Genomic DNA, 15,527 nt, shown 5'->3' on the forward strand with positions numbered 1-15,527 from the left:
TCAAGAAGTTGCAATACCAATTGAAATTATAAGCTACCTGGGTAGAGAGATATAACGGATAATTACTCGTGTCGACTGGTTATAGGTAGTTGGAGAAAGACAAGGAGTGATACTGCTACTATGCCGGTCCCGGGCATATCGAAGCTTGTACTTGGATATGGTGTTATTGTTAGCCTAAAGGGAGTAATGAGCACGAATCCGGGAAGGGGACGCTGGGAGGGGGCAGAGGAAAGCCACTACCCCCATCGTTACATAGTACATATGTAGTCTAATGCTTGTAGGCGCCTCTTCTTCTGTGAAGTATATCGAGAGGGAGCACGCCAAGGCACCGGTTGGAATATCCCCACATGGAGATCTACTCCTCGTGTAACTAGCGCCAAAAGAGTGTTGTAATCATCATCAAATTCATACATGTATATACGCGATATCCTTCCAAGGTTGGCAGTGCCTATCCAAAAAAAAAAAACACCGTAATAACTATAATATATACCAGGCCAGACATAACAGCCATGGCAAATAAAAACAAAACATATTTCCAAGCATAAGGCAAGATCAAAGAGAGATAATAAATAGAAGAGGAACTCAAAACTCAAAGATAAAATAAACGCATATAAACGCCCTCATCCACAGGTATCATGAGAACAAAATAGAAAAGCGGAAAGCGATTTCAAAACCCAAATCCCTTCCGACAAAGAAAAGACACTCAGCGCTACATAATTAATCAGACGGCCAGGCGTCGGTCCCAGCCATTGACCAGAGAAAACTCATCGACCTCACCTTCACCATGCATAGCAAAAGCATGGAAAGGATCGATGGTCTTGATATCCTCAGGACAGACCTGAACATCAGCATATGGTGCCAGAGACTCCTCGGCACTCCCCATACTCTCGCTCGAATAGCTCAGAACGCTCTGCGCGGTATGTTCTGGCTTATGTACGAAGTCGCCACTACTGGCGGACCATGCCTCGGGCGAGAGGTCGTGGATATCGCTCTGCGGGTGATTGACTAGGAGGCGTCGTTGGGTCTGCGATTGTATTCTGCTGCGATCGAGGCGAACGGGCCCGGGTCTTCGCCGCATTCTTTGCCGCCGTAGATGCCTGTAAATATGTTGGAGTACCCGCGGTCCATGTCGCTCAAAACATACTCCCAATCGGCCATTGTGATGGCGCTAGCTGTGGGATCGGAGGGCGTAGAACAGGACATGGAACGTGGGTGGTCGTAGCCCAAGGATGCGGATAAGCGGGGGTCTGAGGGTAGGTCCAAGGGGGAGTGGCCTTTGTCGTTGAGGTAGAGTGGAGCGGGGAGCTGGTCAGGTTGAGAGAGGGGCAGGCTGCTCCAGCTAGGGGACCGGAGCGACTGGGGAACAAGTGGGGGTGTGGCTCCGGAGATGGTGTTCCGGCGGGAGGACTGCGGGGATGGTTGGGTTGGAGGCTGCTTATCACGGGTGGAGCAGGCGATGAGGCGAGACTTCAAGGCCTGCAAGTGCTTCTTGGGGGGATTTGCTCGGCTTCTGTGTTGGCGCTACCATCTCCTGGTGCTGCTGCTTGCCCACTGACGGGTGTCGTCCACCATCCAGTGAAACCAGAGTGTTGGACAGCGTGCCGAATTCAGCAGCGGCCGCACTCGACTCCGATTGGAGGTATTGCATGACAGTCCCAAGTAGCTTCTGGCTATCCTTGGCCAATTTGCTATCATTCTTGACATCAAGCATTTGCCAAAGGAGACCAAGCCCGGAAAAGAATATAAGCTCTTTCCTGTTGATACAAACGGAGAGACACAAGCGCCTCTCTTCGAGAAGCTCAAGAATCTGAATAATATGCTTCGCTGAATCGGACAGCGCCAGGATAGATGCAGACCGAAGGGTCTCGTCAGCGTAGCAGACAGCCGGGCGATGTATCAAAGATCGAATGAAATAGTACACAAGTGACTATAGAAGGTTAGTGATTTCCAAAACATTAATGTATTAATGCTGGGACTTACCAGGAGCGGCGACCGACTACTCGTGACGTTCGTGCTAGGCTTGTCCTGACTAAACTCGAGACGAAGGTGTGGCGGGAGTGTGTTAAGCCACTCGTCCAATTGCCCTGCCACCGAACGCATCTTCGAAACACACACATCGTAGCCAGATTTCGAAGGGAACAGATCGTCCAAAGCCTTGTTCAAGATCCTTGCAGCTCCAAAGAGAGCGATGGCGCTGGAAATACGAGTGGATTCGCCAGGTAGGGTCGGCAAAAACCCTGTTTCTGTGACATTCTCATCGTCCACATCAACCGGATACTCAGTCTCGATATCCTCTTCGCGCAGCAGGACAGGTAGTCCAGTAAGCGCGGAGCAGAATCGGTCAAGCACATATTGCGACCAGAAAACCTTCTTACGAGTCTCGTCCTCGAGAGGGTTGCCCGAGCTTTCTTGGTTTTCATGCATGCCCAGTTGATGGCAAATATCCACACCAAGAGCACGGTAGCGAAGCAATGTGCGGTAGTCGCCTTTGGTTATGCAGTAGATCTGACCAAGAACAAAGCATTGCAGGCTGGAAACCGACGTTTCACTCGAGAAGGAATCAAGCGTGGCCGACCAGTTTTCTTCGAAGAAAGTCGGGTCTTGGTTGGTTCGCGACGTTGATGAAAGGGCAGCAATACCAAAAATCAGGTTCAACTGTGCCATCACATGGGGATTGCGCTGAAGAGTCTCCGTATTGTTGAGATACTGTTCGTAAGCTTTCAGAATGGTTGGACGATGTACCACGGGGTACAGCGGCGCCCATTCTTGGAAGAAGATGTTGATCAGCTGGTCCGACACCAAGCGGGGTGGCGTTTTCACAGCCTGGTTGGGGGCACCCTGGACCACCGAGGTGGGCAAGGACGTGAGCGACCCTGTGGGTATCTTCGTTGCTGATTTACCATCACTGACAAGCTTGTTGGTAAAGACATCTGCGCATGTAAGTTGATTGCTTGCATTTGTAAAAGGGAAACACATAACATACCAGCAAATCCCTGGGTGCTAGAAAATCCGATGAAAGGGTTCTGCGACTTCTGGGATGGTCGGGTCGTTGATCGCTCTACATGAAACACGCCATCTGATGAATCCGAAGTGCTCGACTTCGCTGTCGCTGAAGCAGAAGGAGACCGAACAGAGGCAGCTCGTTGCGGCGGCGTAAATGAATGTATCCGGGACAAGACATCGATCTTCTCGTCCTTCTCGTCTAACAGGTCCTTCAAATCTTTAACTTCGGATTCTAGAGTCCTGACTCGTTCTTCCAGCGACTCAGTATATCCACGCGGGAAGGCGCGGCGGCTCAATTTGTCGCTGGTGCGGCACTCGAAGCCCACGTTGGCACATTGCGAGCAGCAAGGTCGAACACCGTCACAGCGTATTTTCTTACTTCGGCATCGGTCACAGGCTTGGGCAATACGGCTCGTTGTGCCAGTGCCACCGACCTTGATCACTTTCATAGGCAAGATACCAGGCATGTTGTGCAGAAGGGGCACACGGGCCGCCGGTGTTAAGTTCGTTGTATTTGGAAGGCGCCAGAAGTGTAAGCACAACACTCCGTATAAGAATCTTGATTCGAAGACAATTCAACTGAAGAAATCTCCAGTTTGAATAAGACAAGTATGCTGTATGTAGAAAGAAGCCTAAAAACATGGGGGGGGGCGACTTCGGGAAGATGGGGTCACGCCAATGCTGAGTCAGTTGAAAGTGGAGACTGCTGACCATCCTCTGGCGCCAATAAACTCGCCGTTGTATCGTTGGTAATTGGTATTGATTGCGTACCGACTCCGTCCACTTTAAGCCTGGAGTCGTTATTGGACCCGATATTTTGACTATTTTGAGGGGCGATACATCCTTCCCCGTGAACCGCTCAAACCCGCCCCGGATTTTTCCTACAGGCCTCGATATTTCTTCTGTTTGATTGTTGGACCCGATCCTCCCGGTCCCCACACTCCACATTCCACAACTCTTTTGACTGGTATGGCAGTGTCTACGGAGTAATCATATGGGAATGTATATTGGCTTCAATGGCAAAATGACGCCCTTTTTCGGGTACATGTGCTCTGGTTGAGTGCTTAGACTTTTTGAGTGCTACACCTGCTACATCCTCAAGCGTAGGCGGATCCAAGCTGGTTGCGGTAACTGGGCCGATTCCGACTTCCTCCCGCCGGCGGTTCTCAAGGGCGTGTCTACCTACTCCGTACTACATACGCAGGTTGGCCAAAAAGGCCTAGTATTACAAAGGTTTTGGTCCGATGATCGGCCACTGTGCATAGTCAAATTCGTCTCAAATTTCCCACTAAGACAAAAAGGTAACACCGCGATCCTTCCAATAATTGAAACACACCGGACGTATAGTACGTACTTTGTACACGAAATACCACCCTGGTCGTTGGGCACGCGGGGTTTTGCTGAAGTCATGACCGAAATAAGGTCCAAATTCAACTCTAATCATCAAAGCCGAGAAATCCCCAGGATCTTGAAGGTTTAAATCCACAGTGAAGTAATACAGACCTCACTACATACAGTGGCGAACCGTTCGCGGAGGATGAACGCGGGGAAACAACTGGAGAGTTTCAAATGTAAATTATATTACTAGCTCCACCTGGGCACCTATCATCTGAATTGATTAGTCGTCATCAGAGCCCACCTGCAACCAAAGAGCGGGAAATAGTTCAACGTTTAATATCGAACCAATACAATATCTCGTATTTATGGTAACTTGAAGGAACCTTGGAAATTCCGTTTTGTTCCGCTCAGCGAGTTTTTCCCGAGAGATGAGCGAACCATGGTTTGCAAGTTAATAGCCCCACTAGGCTCCGGTCTGTTGGATTCGCGATCTACGGCTGTGTGCCTGCGCTCCACTGTGTCCATACCGCATCCCTCAATATTGGTCGTTTCGAATTGTAGACAAAAGTATGATCTACCTCTGGCATACCGATTCACGTCACTGGTGCGCTCTGATTCGTTGCGAAAATGCCATCCACCGCGTCCTTGGCCAATCTGGTGGATATCGGAATCGGCGTTCCTGCAACTGCCTTCCCCCGCATGCACATCCCAACCCCAATATGTAGATCATGTTCCAAGGTTGTTCTCAACCCCTTTTACAACTCCATCCCTGGTTATAGATAAGTGCTCTGCAAGGTTTAAACCTCTTTCCGTCTTTTTCTGCCGTATACGTGTAGGTATAAAGCTGAGAAGGGGACACAATATCTAAAAATGACATCTAAAATGACTATGAGAGAAGACTTAAGGGACTACCAAAAAGACATGTAAAGGGCATAAGCCGCCAACTATTCTATAATTTTGGACCCGGATCGTCATAGGTGTGATCCTCCGGTCTTTTCGTCATGATTGAACGCTAGTAGCGCCTACACATGGAATAGCTAGATGCGCTATGGGGGTGTGGGGCTCGCAACTTTCTTTTTTTGAGATGATCTGGCAGGAACTGGGCTTGCTGCCGCCTGTTAACCTAACAAAAATTTGGGCATTAAGTGGATATTAAGGAATGCTCCGGGTGCTTCAATACAAGATAGCATTGTGATCCTAGCCTGTCTTCATCAGACCCATCAACAAGATCCGGGCCCTTGATTTTGCATCATGAAAAATCTTCGGCTTCGTCCAACTCGGCTGTCTGTGCACTGAAATACTCTGCCACCGTTTTAGAAGCCAGTAGCTCCGTTCTCTGTTTCATGGTCAGTTGCGGGAAATGAGAAAGGAGATGACCCCTTGACACACGCGGCACGTTGGATCACTTACCTGTTTTATTAATTCCTCAACAGCTTTCTCCAGCAGCTCCCCTTCCAAGGCGCGGTATTGGGCAATAGAGGTGAAGATCCCAGGTCGGAACATAGAATCTAAAGCCGCTTTGTCCTCTTGCATACTCGAGATAATCTCCCCAGTCTCCTGGAGAAGAGCGAGCTGAGTCTCGAGCCGCTCTAGAAGCAGCACCGCAGCGCGTAGCTGGAAAATGTCCCACAAGGGATCAACAGCGAGAAGCTCGCGGAGATGACTGGCTGATTGGATCTTTTCGCCTTTCCAGGTCGTTTCCAGCTCCCGACCGCCGTCGGTTGTCTGTGCGATCCCGAAGTGAAGCCCGTCTTCTTCGTTCACACATGCTATCCACACAAGCCCACTCTCCCATGTTACTTCTTCGGAGCCCTCAACAGACGAAATTCGAATCCCAGAATTGTTTTGGCAGAACATCCTCTTTGCGAGGCCGAGAGGGTCATCCTCGGGAATATCTAGATTGAGGAATATTTCCCGTGCGTCCGTAGTGCCGCTTTCCAGAAATCCGTAAGAAAATATCATCTCAGATGCGGGCTTTTCGTCTCCATACCTGTCGTGCAATGTGTCAGCGAAGTCCTCAGTAACCATGTCCACCGTAGAGGAATCTCACGAAATCGTAACCTCTTCTCCGGGCTGGAGAGCCTTTCCCCATCGTAGCTGAAGAACCGCGTTTCGCTCCGGGTCCGCATCGTACAGCGCCTTGACTCCATCACCGGAGCCATGATTGGCCATGTCAATACAAGGCACCATTGACAGGCCACTGCCGGGTAGGTCCAGCATACGTGACCGATAAGCAGCGTCAACATATTTCCAGTCATCAATTGTCAGCGCGCCGGTCTTCTCATCCCACCAGCTCCGTTGACACCACGCAATACCCTCCGTAGCCTGGCGGAGATGTTCAAACTCCCGCTCAAGGGATGCAAATTTCGCGTCCAAAGCTTCCGTAAGCGACGTGCCTCGAAGGAGCTCTTGTTCCTCGGCGGTGTAGAAGGTGGGCAGAGGGAACGATGGAGGCAGGAACTTCACGTATTCGGTCCAGGGATTAGAGATACCGATGGTCTCGTTTGCTGAGCGCAGATCGGGGCTGCTATGGGATAGTTGAATGAGCAAGAATATGAGGATTGCTCCTCTAGCTGTCTGTGTATCTTAGTTGGCTTCCCTCATTGTAATGTAGCTAGATTGGGGAGGAGCAGCTCATACCCTTCCAAAGTCGCCGATGTTCTCCAGCACGTCGCGCAAATACCTGTCAGTTTTGGCATGGTTCTGGACTGTTTCCAGGGATAAAACCAATTCCGAGGGAACCTGTAGAAGGACCTTGGGTTTTGCATCGTTTTCGCTGCTCATCTGCGCTTCTGTTGCGATGAGGGCACTGCCTTTGTCTCCGCCATGTTGATCAGATCCAAGCTTATGAACTGCGATGCCTTGAACGACGACCCCGTTGAGCCGCTGCCAAGCTGGCAGGGATTCGATCGGGATGTACTCGCGCCTCATTGTGATTGAATTGGAGTTTGGCGTTCAAAATGCTGCCGATGACGATCGTTCCCTTATCGATAAGCCCGGCCCCCATAATCGGCTCTTACCCTTTTTGGACAAGATCGCATTACAGCATGCGGACGTCATAGCGCCGAGTAGAAATGATCATGAAATCCAACTCTCTAGCTGTTCAAGTATTTACAATTACTCGCAATTCGCTATGCGCCATCACTGTATCTCTTCTGCCACGCCAATACTGCACAGCATGTCTGTTTCACGACAATCTTGGCGGGTCGTCCTACCGTTACAGTCCGCCATACAACCGCCAGTTCTCCGTGCACCACTTGGGGTCCGAAAATTACTCCATCTTTGAGGATTGGAAAGGAAGCTCAGCAGAGGAGCACGTACGCAAGCGCTCTAAGAAAGGCGATACAGAGGACGTACATTCAGAGGCCGCTGCCTCTGGCTTGAGGGAAAGGAGGACAAATCAGGGTCTTGCAGATGAAACCAAGTCACAAGGAATGACGGAGAGGGGCGGGACCAAGTATGGGAAGAAGGCTAAAGAGGAACATCCCAAAGCGCCAGAGCCGGTAATTGGCATGAATGACGAGCGTGCAAAGGTCAGTTCATAATGAATGATGGGAGAGTTCATCTTGCTGACTGCGTCTCTATCTTGCAGAAGGGGGGGTTGAGCCAGATATCTTATGGTGCGTTCTTCGAGCTCGATATTTAAGTGTCGATGCCCCAAAACTTTGTAATAATAGTGAATCAGAGCAGAGATCGAGGTCATAAGACATTTCCATTACTGATGTCATATCATGGGAGATGCTGTACATAAAGGGACTGGTCTACCGACCAACCTTGAACGATAGGATCTGCAATGGTAATCAGTCAATCAACCGTATTCTGTAGTTTCGGTGTGGCACTCACATCGTGTTTCCCAACTGCAACAATGTCATCTTCGGAGACTCGAGTTCCACCCACTCCTTCGACATAATTGATTGGTACGTCACCCATCACCTTTCGGGCGACATCGCCGACAGTACTGTTTCTGTGAAGTGTTAGACAGGCTATGCCAGCTCGGAATAGGGAGTACTGACTTATTGACCAAAACGCAGTCGCGGAATACAGCGGTTCCAGTGCCAGAGTTGAATGTCGCCACGTTCCGGACGGGGAACACTGGTACAAGGCCCAGAAGCTCTGCCGCTCGGGAAAGGCATTGGACGACTCCAGTAGATCCAAATCGATACAGCACCATGTCCTTCATGTTCTCAACCCGACTGGAGCGAAGTCGTTAGCGAGGTTACAACTTTCCAATGAGCACTGAACATACGTTTTCAATTTTTCGTCCATCTCTTTCAGGCCTCCTCCATCCGGGTCGCCCATCTCGATCAAATCTTCTCGCGTATCGATAAACTCACTGCCTTCGACGTATTTGATGTAGTCCTGCTTTGCCAGCTTTCGGAGGAAAACCTCAGATATAGCGGAGCAAAGCACAATGCTTTTCGGATCTTGCATTTTCGCAATCTTGCTGATGTTCTGCAATTATTGTCAGAATAATACATGGGCCATCAGGCAGATCATCGTACCTTGTCTGCATCTGGGTGGTCGATCTTGTTCAACGCGAACACGTGGGGAATTTCTCGTCGATAAAAGCGTTAACAACAAGCTCTACCGTCTCATTTGACCAATCTTCCAGCGGCTCTTTTAAGGCAAGTTTATCCATAAATCGCGCAACAGTGGCATGGGTGCTTCCGTAACCAGCAAACTGTTTCTGCAATGTGTCGATGGGGTTTGCCTCTGTAGTAAGAGTCAGTCCAGTGTCATTATAAATGGCGTTGCAAGAGTTCACTGACTCAATGCTTGATGTCTCCTCTTTATAGAACCCCTAAGGATATATCAGCACTTGTCCCTCGTTCCATTCTTGGCACTCGCAAACGTACCACCTCTCCATCAGGTTTCCTAGCACCCATCGCACGATCTCCGATCGCAACCACTCAATGTCCACTGATGGATCATATCCTCGAGTAGCCTTTCCTGTAGATATTTGTTAACACACGATCCGTGCGATTCAATGCGGCACACCCAACTTACCTTCAGCATCCGTAGTCCCACTCACATCCACGACATGAATCAGAGCATCGGCGTGACGCAGGTCGTCCAAGAACTTGTTACCTAGTCCACGACCCTGATGCGCGCCTGGCACAAGACCTGCGACATCTAACAACTCAATCGGCACGGAACGTCGCCCTTCGTAGCAGCCTCCGTAATTGGGCTGGCACCGATCTGAAACATTGTGTCGCTGGCATGGGCATTCGATCTGGAGGTATCCGATCGCTCGCTGAGGGTCAATGGTTGTGAAGCTGTCGGGTGTCAACACGGCCTGCGCGATCAACTGCGATAAGGTGGAGATGCTCGTGTAGAGCAATCGAGGCACACATACGGGAAGTTTCCTATTCAAAGAATAATCCATTAGGCCTCTGAGAGTGAACATAACTATCTTCTGGTTCACTTACCGACTTTGGAAGTCGCATCCGTCAAGCTGTTCAATGTTGTGGATTTTCCACTAGACGGCTGTATGCCCCTCGCACCTCCGATTAGTGGGGTGATGGGACAATGTAGGGGAACGGCATACCTTGCCCACCAGTCCGATCAGCGGATCTCGAGGCATATTGCAGGATATATGTGTCGAAGAGCAAAATCTCCTCAGAATAGCAGAATGACCAGATTTACCAAGTCTCCACAGGCCTCGGACCTGACGGTCTTTCGATAAGAAACATTTTCTGCCACGCCAAAAGGGAAGGCGGTCTTGTTGATGGCCGGCGTGCTTTTATGCCACTTTAGGACGCCGACCACTCTCCAACTTGTTGAAGCCCTTAGTTAATGTACAAGGCGTCTATTCTCGCTCTGAACATCGCTCTAAAATGAATGGAAGATTGCAACTGGGGTTTCAGTCTGTTGGCTATAATTCACGCTGAAACACTACCAAGGTTCCCCCCGCGGTACTGATCCTTAAATTCCAGGTCTTTGCAAGGCTTCGTGAGGATGCGCCTCGGCTGTGCCGCACCCGAGATAGCTGATTGACTAGACCAGGATTGAGTTCAGGATGATTCCCTCCACAATTCCAAGGCTACTTCGTCGGATATTCCCGATCACGGTTGAAATGTACTGACCAAGAGATCCGTGAACGAATCGATGGACCGAGATATGTTATATACGATTGGTCTATGAAACCTCGACCGTCCAGCTTGGACACCCATTAACTCCTCGACAGACCTCGAGGTAAGGAGATATGCATGGCTTCTTGTCATGGAAGCAAATGAACAGCCTTGCCACCTCAAGCGGTCCCTAGACTATGACGCCAATCCCCAAGTTTTGTCCAGTTGGTTATTCTATGTTGGCCCGAAGGCCTGGAATCTCCAATAGAGGCCAAATTCACAAGATGGAGCAGGCTCTGGTGGGGAGAATATCCATGGCCCCGGATACCATGTCGTCATTGTAGCAAACGTCACAGCGTCTTGCCATCGACAAAGAACATGGTAGATATATAAACACTCAGTTGCCTTGCCTGAGATGATATGCTTCAGATTCAGAATCATTTTCAGCCACTTCTGACACTTCCTCTTCATCTACACCCCCACACCCACAACCAGACGCAAAATGTCCGACGCTACCTTCCACACCACCATGCAGGACCTCCGCAGGGCGGAGTCCAAGCTTTCCCTGTGTCACAGTGGCAAAACCCCAGCAGACTCACACGTCTCTAGAATGAAGGTGAGTATCTGCAACGCAACATCAAGCAGAAAACAGATCATTAACATGTGCTCTATAGTCTATCATCGACAAAAACACAGACATAGGCGCACAAATTGAGAAGGTCAAGGCTAACCTGCCTCTGCCTGACCAACCCCCAGTTGCCAGTGACTGGAACTCCCTTGACCAGCGTATTACAGGCGTTGGCTCTGGACGTTTAGAGTTCCCCCCTGATAACACTGGCCTGCGTGGGAGTTTGGCTCCCGGCAAGAGTGCGGATGAACTTGAACTTGAACTTTAGGGTGCCGAGGGACTGGATCACCTCTGATGCTACGACCGTTGCCTGAGTATATGAATATGGTCATGTGTGCGATAGTCAGTTTTGCCAAGCCGTTATGAGTGACTGAATGAATCTGAAAATTTCCATGCTTATTGATTGGTGTACTATCTCAACATGCAATTGTAGAGCGTTGCAAGGATGGATGAATCAATGCAGATCCCTAGGTAATTCTAACACAGTACAGTCATAATGAGGTGACTTCCCTGCTAATGTAAACCTCCGGAAAAAGCCTTCAATGAAGATTTCATGCCATTTCTATACACCACACTATCCTCAAAGTTGATATCAGCCGGGCGTTTGTCTGAAGGCAAAGCTGTTCGAGCTTAATGACAGCGAAATCATATATGAGTATATCGAAGGATTACCTCCTTGCGGAGCATTACCAGACCAGAAACGAAGTAGGCCTGACAAAAGAAAAAAAAGGGGGGGGAAAAACAAGTTATTTCCTGACATGGTAGAATCCCTTTCGATTCCAGAAGCTGATGGACTTCTCCAATAGCGCTACGTCGAATGGGGTAAATTCAATATCAGGACGGCCCTTCAACGCCTCGATCGTGTTATCACAGCGGTACACCGGCGAGTACTGACTTGCCTCCCAGCGCGTCAGCCGACCTAGCACCTTCTCCTGGAACATTGGCATCAAAGGCGCCAAAGGACTGTCTCCCGGCATCTCTGATAATCGTTCCATCCACTCCTCGTAAGATACGAGTTTGACATCGTATCCCGCCTCATTGAGCACAGCACAGGTTCCTTCTACATCGACTGATTGCCGCACATCTGGAGCAAGCAAGCTATAGGACTTGCCAAGATTCTTGTTATCGGATGCAATGTGCATAAGAGAGTCGATAACATAGTCAACGGTGACGTATTCCAGCCGCTGATCAATTCTCGGGAATGCCCCGAGCTGGATACATCCTACAAGAAGCCGGGAGAAGAAATCATCAGGATTATTGGTCCCCGTCTTGCTATCACCAACAATAAATCCCGGTCTGTATATGGAAATAGGCAAACCCCGGTCTCTCATTCGGCGTACCATGGCTTCGGCTGTCCATTGACTCTGCGAGTACCCCAAATCATATCGAAGACAATGAATGTGACGCTGCAGCGGCTCGTCCTCGTACAGTTCTTTTGTACCAAGAATACCACCAGTTGGGCCCCACGCGTCGATGCTGGACATGTAGTGGAATGCTTTGCGACGACCAGCGGAAGCTAACCGGAGAGCGTTACATGTCCCTTTCACATTGCTGATATAATGCTCGCGGTACGACTTTACGACTCGCAGAAGTTAACTTTTGCACCCAAGTGAAAGATCACTGAGGCCCAGTTCGCCAGCCAGGTGAACTCTTCAGTCCCCAAGCCAAGTCCGCGGTCCGCCAGATCGCCCTCCAGCACCAAGAGCTTCTGAGTCTGGTCAAATGCGCTAGGCCATAGGCCGTACCGTTCCAGGGTCTGTTGAATTCGAGTAGCTGCATTGAGACCTTTCTTGTGACGTGCTAGACACGCAATTCGTTTCACAGAAGGTCTCTGCATGAGATGGTGTAGAAGGTGAGCCCCCACAAAGCCAGTTGCGCCAGTGATAAAAACACGTCCTTCTGTGTCAGCCTCCCATTGAGGGACGAGCTCGATATCATCCACGAGGTCGACATCTTTCCTCCAGGTCGTTGCATCATCTGGTGCATTGTCATAGGCGCAATCCGTGGTGTCAATAAGACGCAGTAGTCTATCGAGCCTGGAATTCTTGTGCAAGTCTTCCATTGACACCAGAGTCCCAAGGCGCTTCTGAATGATAGAAATGAGCGCTGCAGCTTGTAGTGAACTGCCCCCAATAACAAAGAAGTCATCGTCATCATGAACCTTGGACACGTTGAGCAAGTCTCTCCAGATACCCTGAAGCATTGCCCTTTTGTCCCCAGATGTATGACTATGGACCCTATGGACTGATGACTTCCCTTGAAGAGTCTCAAGCCTTAGTTGAATAAGCGTATTTCGGTCCACCTTTCCGTTGGGCGTCAATGGAAACTCAGCGATACGTTCAACATCATTGGGGACCATATATGCTGGGAGGAGTTCCCTAGCATATTCAAGTAAATGTTGTGGTTGAAACGACTCGCTGCCTACCACAAAGGCCACAAGTGCATGCGTTCCGTTCTCAGATAGCGGCGGTTGGCGGACTATCACAACGGACTGAACGTCTCTATGTGAAAGCAAAGCACGTTCAATCTCGCCCAACTCCACTCGGAACCCACCATGTTTCACCTGATTGTCAGTGCGTCCAATGAAATCCAGAAGGTCGGTGCCGTCGCGCCATTCAGCCATGTCACCTGTTCGATACAGACGGACAGTTCCCTCCCCCTGTAAGCCCAACCTTCTCCTCTCTAGATGAACAAAGCTTTGGCTTGTCTTATTAGGCCAGTTCAAGTATCCGAGGGACTGCTGTGGTCCTCCAATATAGACCTCGCCTCGTGTTCCGCTATCACGGATGAGGTCTTGGTGCTCGTCCAATAGCACGAGTACCGTTTCACCCACTGCTCTACCGATACTGATTCTTTCTCGAGATGCCTCTTCCATCGAGACTTCAATCATGGTGGCTAATGTCGTACACTCAGTCGGGCCATATGTGTTCCAAAGGTGTTGTGGTGGTCCATTATCCAGGACAGTCCTCATAGCACGCACATTGGCCACATCTCCTCCATTGAAGACATGCCGCAATGAAGAAAACGCGGACGGGTCCGCGAAGGCAATAATTTGAAAGAATGCAGCGGTCAAGAATGTCACGGTCACGTTGTGAGACTTCAAGACACTCCCAAAGGCACCGGGATCAGTGGCTGTCTTTCGAGGCATCACCACAATCGTGGCCCCGGAGATGAGTGTGACCCACATTTCGAATAGACTTACATCAAATCCTGGATTGTTGAACGCAGTGACTCTATCAACTCTTTGCAAGGGTGTTGCGGGAGTCTTGGTCGCCATGTGCAAGATGCTCTCCGCACGGATTTGGACTGGCTTGGGCTTCCCAGTTGACCCTGAGGTGAAAAGAACATGGCTTATCTCTGACTGGTTTTCAAAGTCTTCTGATACTAAATCGAGGGCGATCCGTCCTGAGATTGGCTGCACATGTATGACCTCAAGATCATGCAGATACGCAGTGTCTTCTTCGTCAACGAATACGCGTCTAACACCAATATCACCTAGAAGCGCGATGATGCGACTCTTTGGAAGTGTTGGCTCGATAGGTACACAAGTACCACCGGAGAGACGCACAGCTAACTGTGCAACAATTTGATGGATTCCAGGGCCAAGCAAAATGCCAATCAGTTCACCGGAGACTACATCTCCAAGCGTGCGGGCTAGGTGAGAAGCTTCCGCAAGTAACTCAGGATAGCTCAGAGACAGGTTTCCGTCCTCCACGGCTATTGAGCTCGGAGCTTTCTTCGAGTGTTCGTAGATAATCTTCTCCATTGCTATCGGCGATCAGGTGATAATTGTTTGATAATTTTGAGATAGTACTGGGTATCGGTGTTGAAGTTGGCCATCCTTTAGAATATCAATGGCTTTATAGATGATAGAAAACAATTTTAATTTGCTTCTGCCCTTACAATTAGCATTTGTCGCCACACTCAGCCGCTGGCCTTACACCAACACTTAGCATGGAGCAAGCTGCCTAGGTTGGAACCTGTTTTGACAAAGAATACGTGTCGATAGTGTTTCCATTGCCATTAATGACACTGGTGACTGCCGTAAGAGTTTCTATGCATGCAGAAAGACACCAAAACATCAATCAAGATGTAACGACTTACGTTGCATGTTGCTATGAAGGCCCAGCAGGATTTGAAGTTCACATATCGTGCATATGTGTAGCCATGTTCAACCCCCAATGCAGTAATTTGATGACTTAACCCTATCACATGACTCATTATACACGCATAGAAATAGAAAAAAAAAGTTTCTTCACACGAAATGAGTGAATGGTAAAGCCAATCGGCCATGCTATTGGCGTTACATATCTCCCTTTTAGTGCAGGTACTGCTCCTCACACGTGGATTTGACACTAAGAATGGATCCCCTGCTTGACAATGACATGAAGAAACCCAGATTAGGCAATCAAGCCACCCGTTTCCTTCGAGCTGCATTAAGAGACTCCTTTTAGGTTCTTTGTGGTAGGGTGGCGGTTTGTTCTGGT

The 15,527-nt window shown here is 49.5% G+C and overlaps 6 protein-coding genes across 6 annotated transcripts; 2 read left to right on the forward strand and 4 right to left on the reverse strand.

Moving 5' to 3' along the window:
• Positions 1–721: 721 nt before the first annotated feature.
• On the reverse strand, positions 722–3,470 carry facB (C6 transcription factor FacB/Cat8; the record flags this gene model as incomplete). Its single annotated transcript, XM_057298257.1, has 5 exons — positions 722–1,097; positions 1,145–1,488; positions 1,526–1,927; positions 1,981–2,930; positions 2,984–3,470. 5 exons carry the CDS (start codon positions 3,468–3,470, stop codon positions 722–724), a joined length of 2,559 nt encoding a protein of 852 aa, XP_057146139.1.
• Positions 3,471–5,590: 2,120 nt separating this feature from the next.
• On the reverse strand, positions 5,591–7,272 carry N7519_011485 (SET domain-containing protein; the record flags this gene model as incomplete). Its single annotated transcript, XM_057298258.1, has 4 exons — positions 5,591–5,677; positions 5,752–6,331; positions 6,392–6,918; positions 6,982–7,272. The coding sequence occupies 4 exons, from the start codon at positions 7,270–7,272 to the stop codon at positions 5,591–5,593; spliced, it is 1,485 nt and encodes a 494-aa protein (XP_057146140.1).
• Positions 7,273–7,421: 149 nt separating this feature from the next.
• Positions 7,422–7,886, forward strand: N7519_011486 (uncharacterized protein; the record flags this gene model as incomplete). The annotated part of the gene is made up of 1 exon (XM_057298259.1): positions 7,422–7,886. One exon carries the CDS (start codon positions 7,422–7,424, stop codon positions 7,884–7,886), a length of 465 nt encoding a protein of 154 aa, XP_057146141.1.
• Positions 7,887–8,102: 216 nt separating this feature from the next.
• Positions 8,103–9,925, reverse strand: N7519_011487 (uncharacterized protein; the record flags this gene model as incomplete). Its single annotated transcript, XM_057298260.1, has 11 exons — positions 8,103–8,129; positions 8,185–8,305; positions 8,355–8,534; positions 8,588–8,793; positions 8,844–8,854; positions 8,884–9,054; positions 9,111–9,142; positions 9,198–9,291; positions 9,349–9,707; positions 9,771–9,820; positions 9,890–9,925. 11 exons carry the CDS (start codon positions 9,923–9,925, stop codon positions 8,103–8,105), a joined length of 1,287 nt encoding a protein of 428 aa, XP_057146142.1.
• Positions 9,926–10,914: 989 nt separating this feature from the next.
• Positions 10,915–11,308, forward strand: N7519_011488 (uncharacterized protein; the record flags this gene model as incomplete). The annotated part of the gene is made up of 2 exons (XM_057298261.1): positions 10,915–11,028; positions 11,087–11,308. The coding sequence occupies 2 exons, from the start codon at positions 10,915–10,917 to the stop codon at positions 11,306–11,308; spliced, it is 336 nt and encodes a 111-aa protein (XP_057146143.1).
• A 478-nt stretch (positions 11,309–11,786) lies between these two features.
• N7519_011489 (uncharacterized protein) lies at positions 11,787–14,806 on the reverse strand (the record flags this gene model as incomplete). The annotated part of the gene is made up of 2 exons (XM_057298262.1): positions 11,787–12,614; positions 12,662–14,806. The coding sequence occupies 2 exons, from the start codon at positions 14,804–14,806 to the stop codon at positions 11,787–11,789; spliced, it is 2,973 nt and encodes a 990-aa protein (XP_057146144.1).
• Between the last annotated feature and the right edge of the window lie 721 nt (positions 14,807–15,527).

The sequence above is a fragment of the Penicillium mononematosum genome (assembly GCF_028829835.1).
Source record: "Penicillium mononematosum strain IBT 11891 chromosome Unknown utg000005l:1.0-9366267.0:1.0-9372171.0, whole genome shotgun sequence".
In the NCBI taxonomy this organism is placed as follows: Eukaryota; Fungi; Ascomycota; class Eurotiomycetes; order Eurotiales; family Aspergillaceae; genus Penicillium; species Penicillium mononematosum.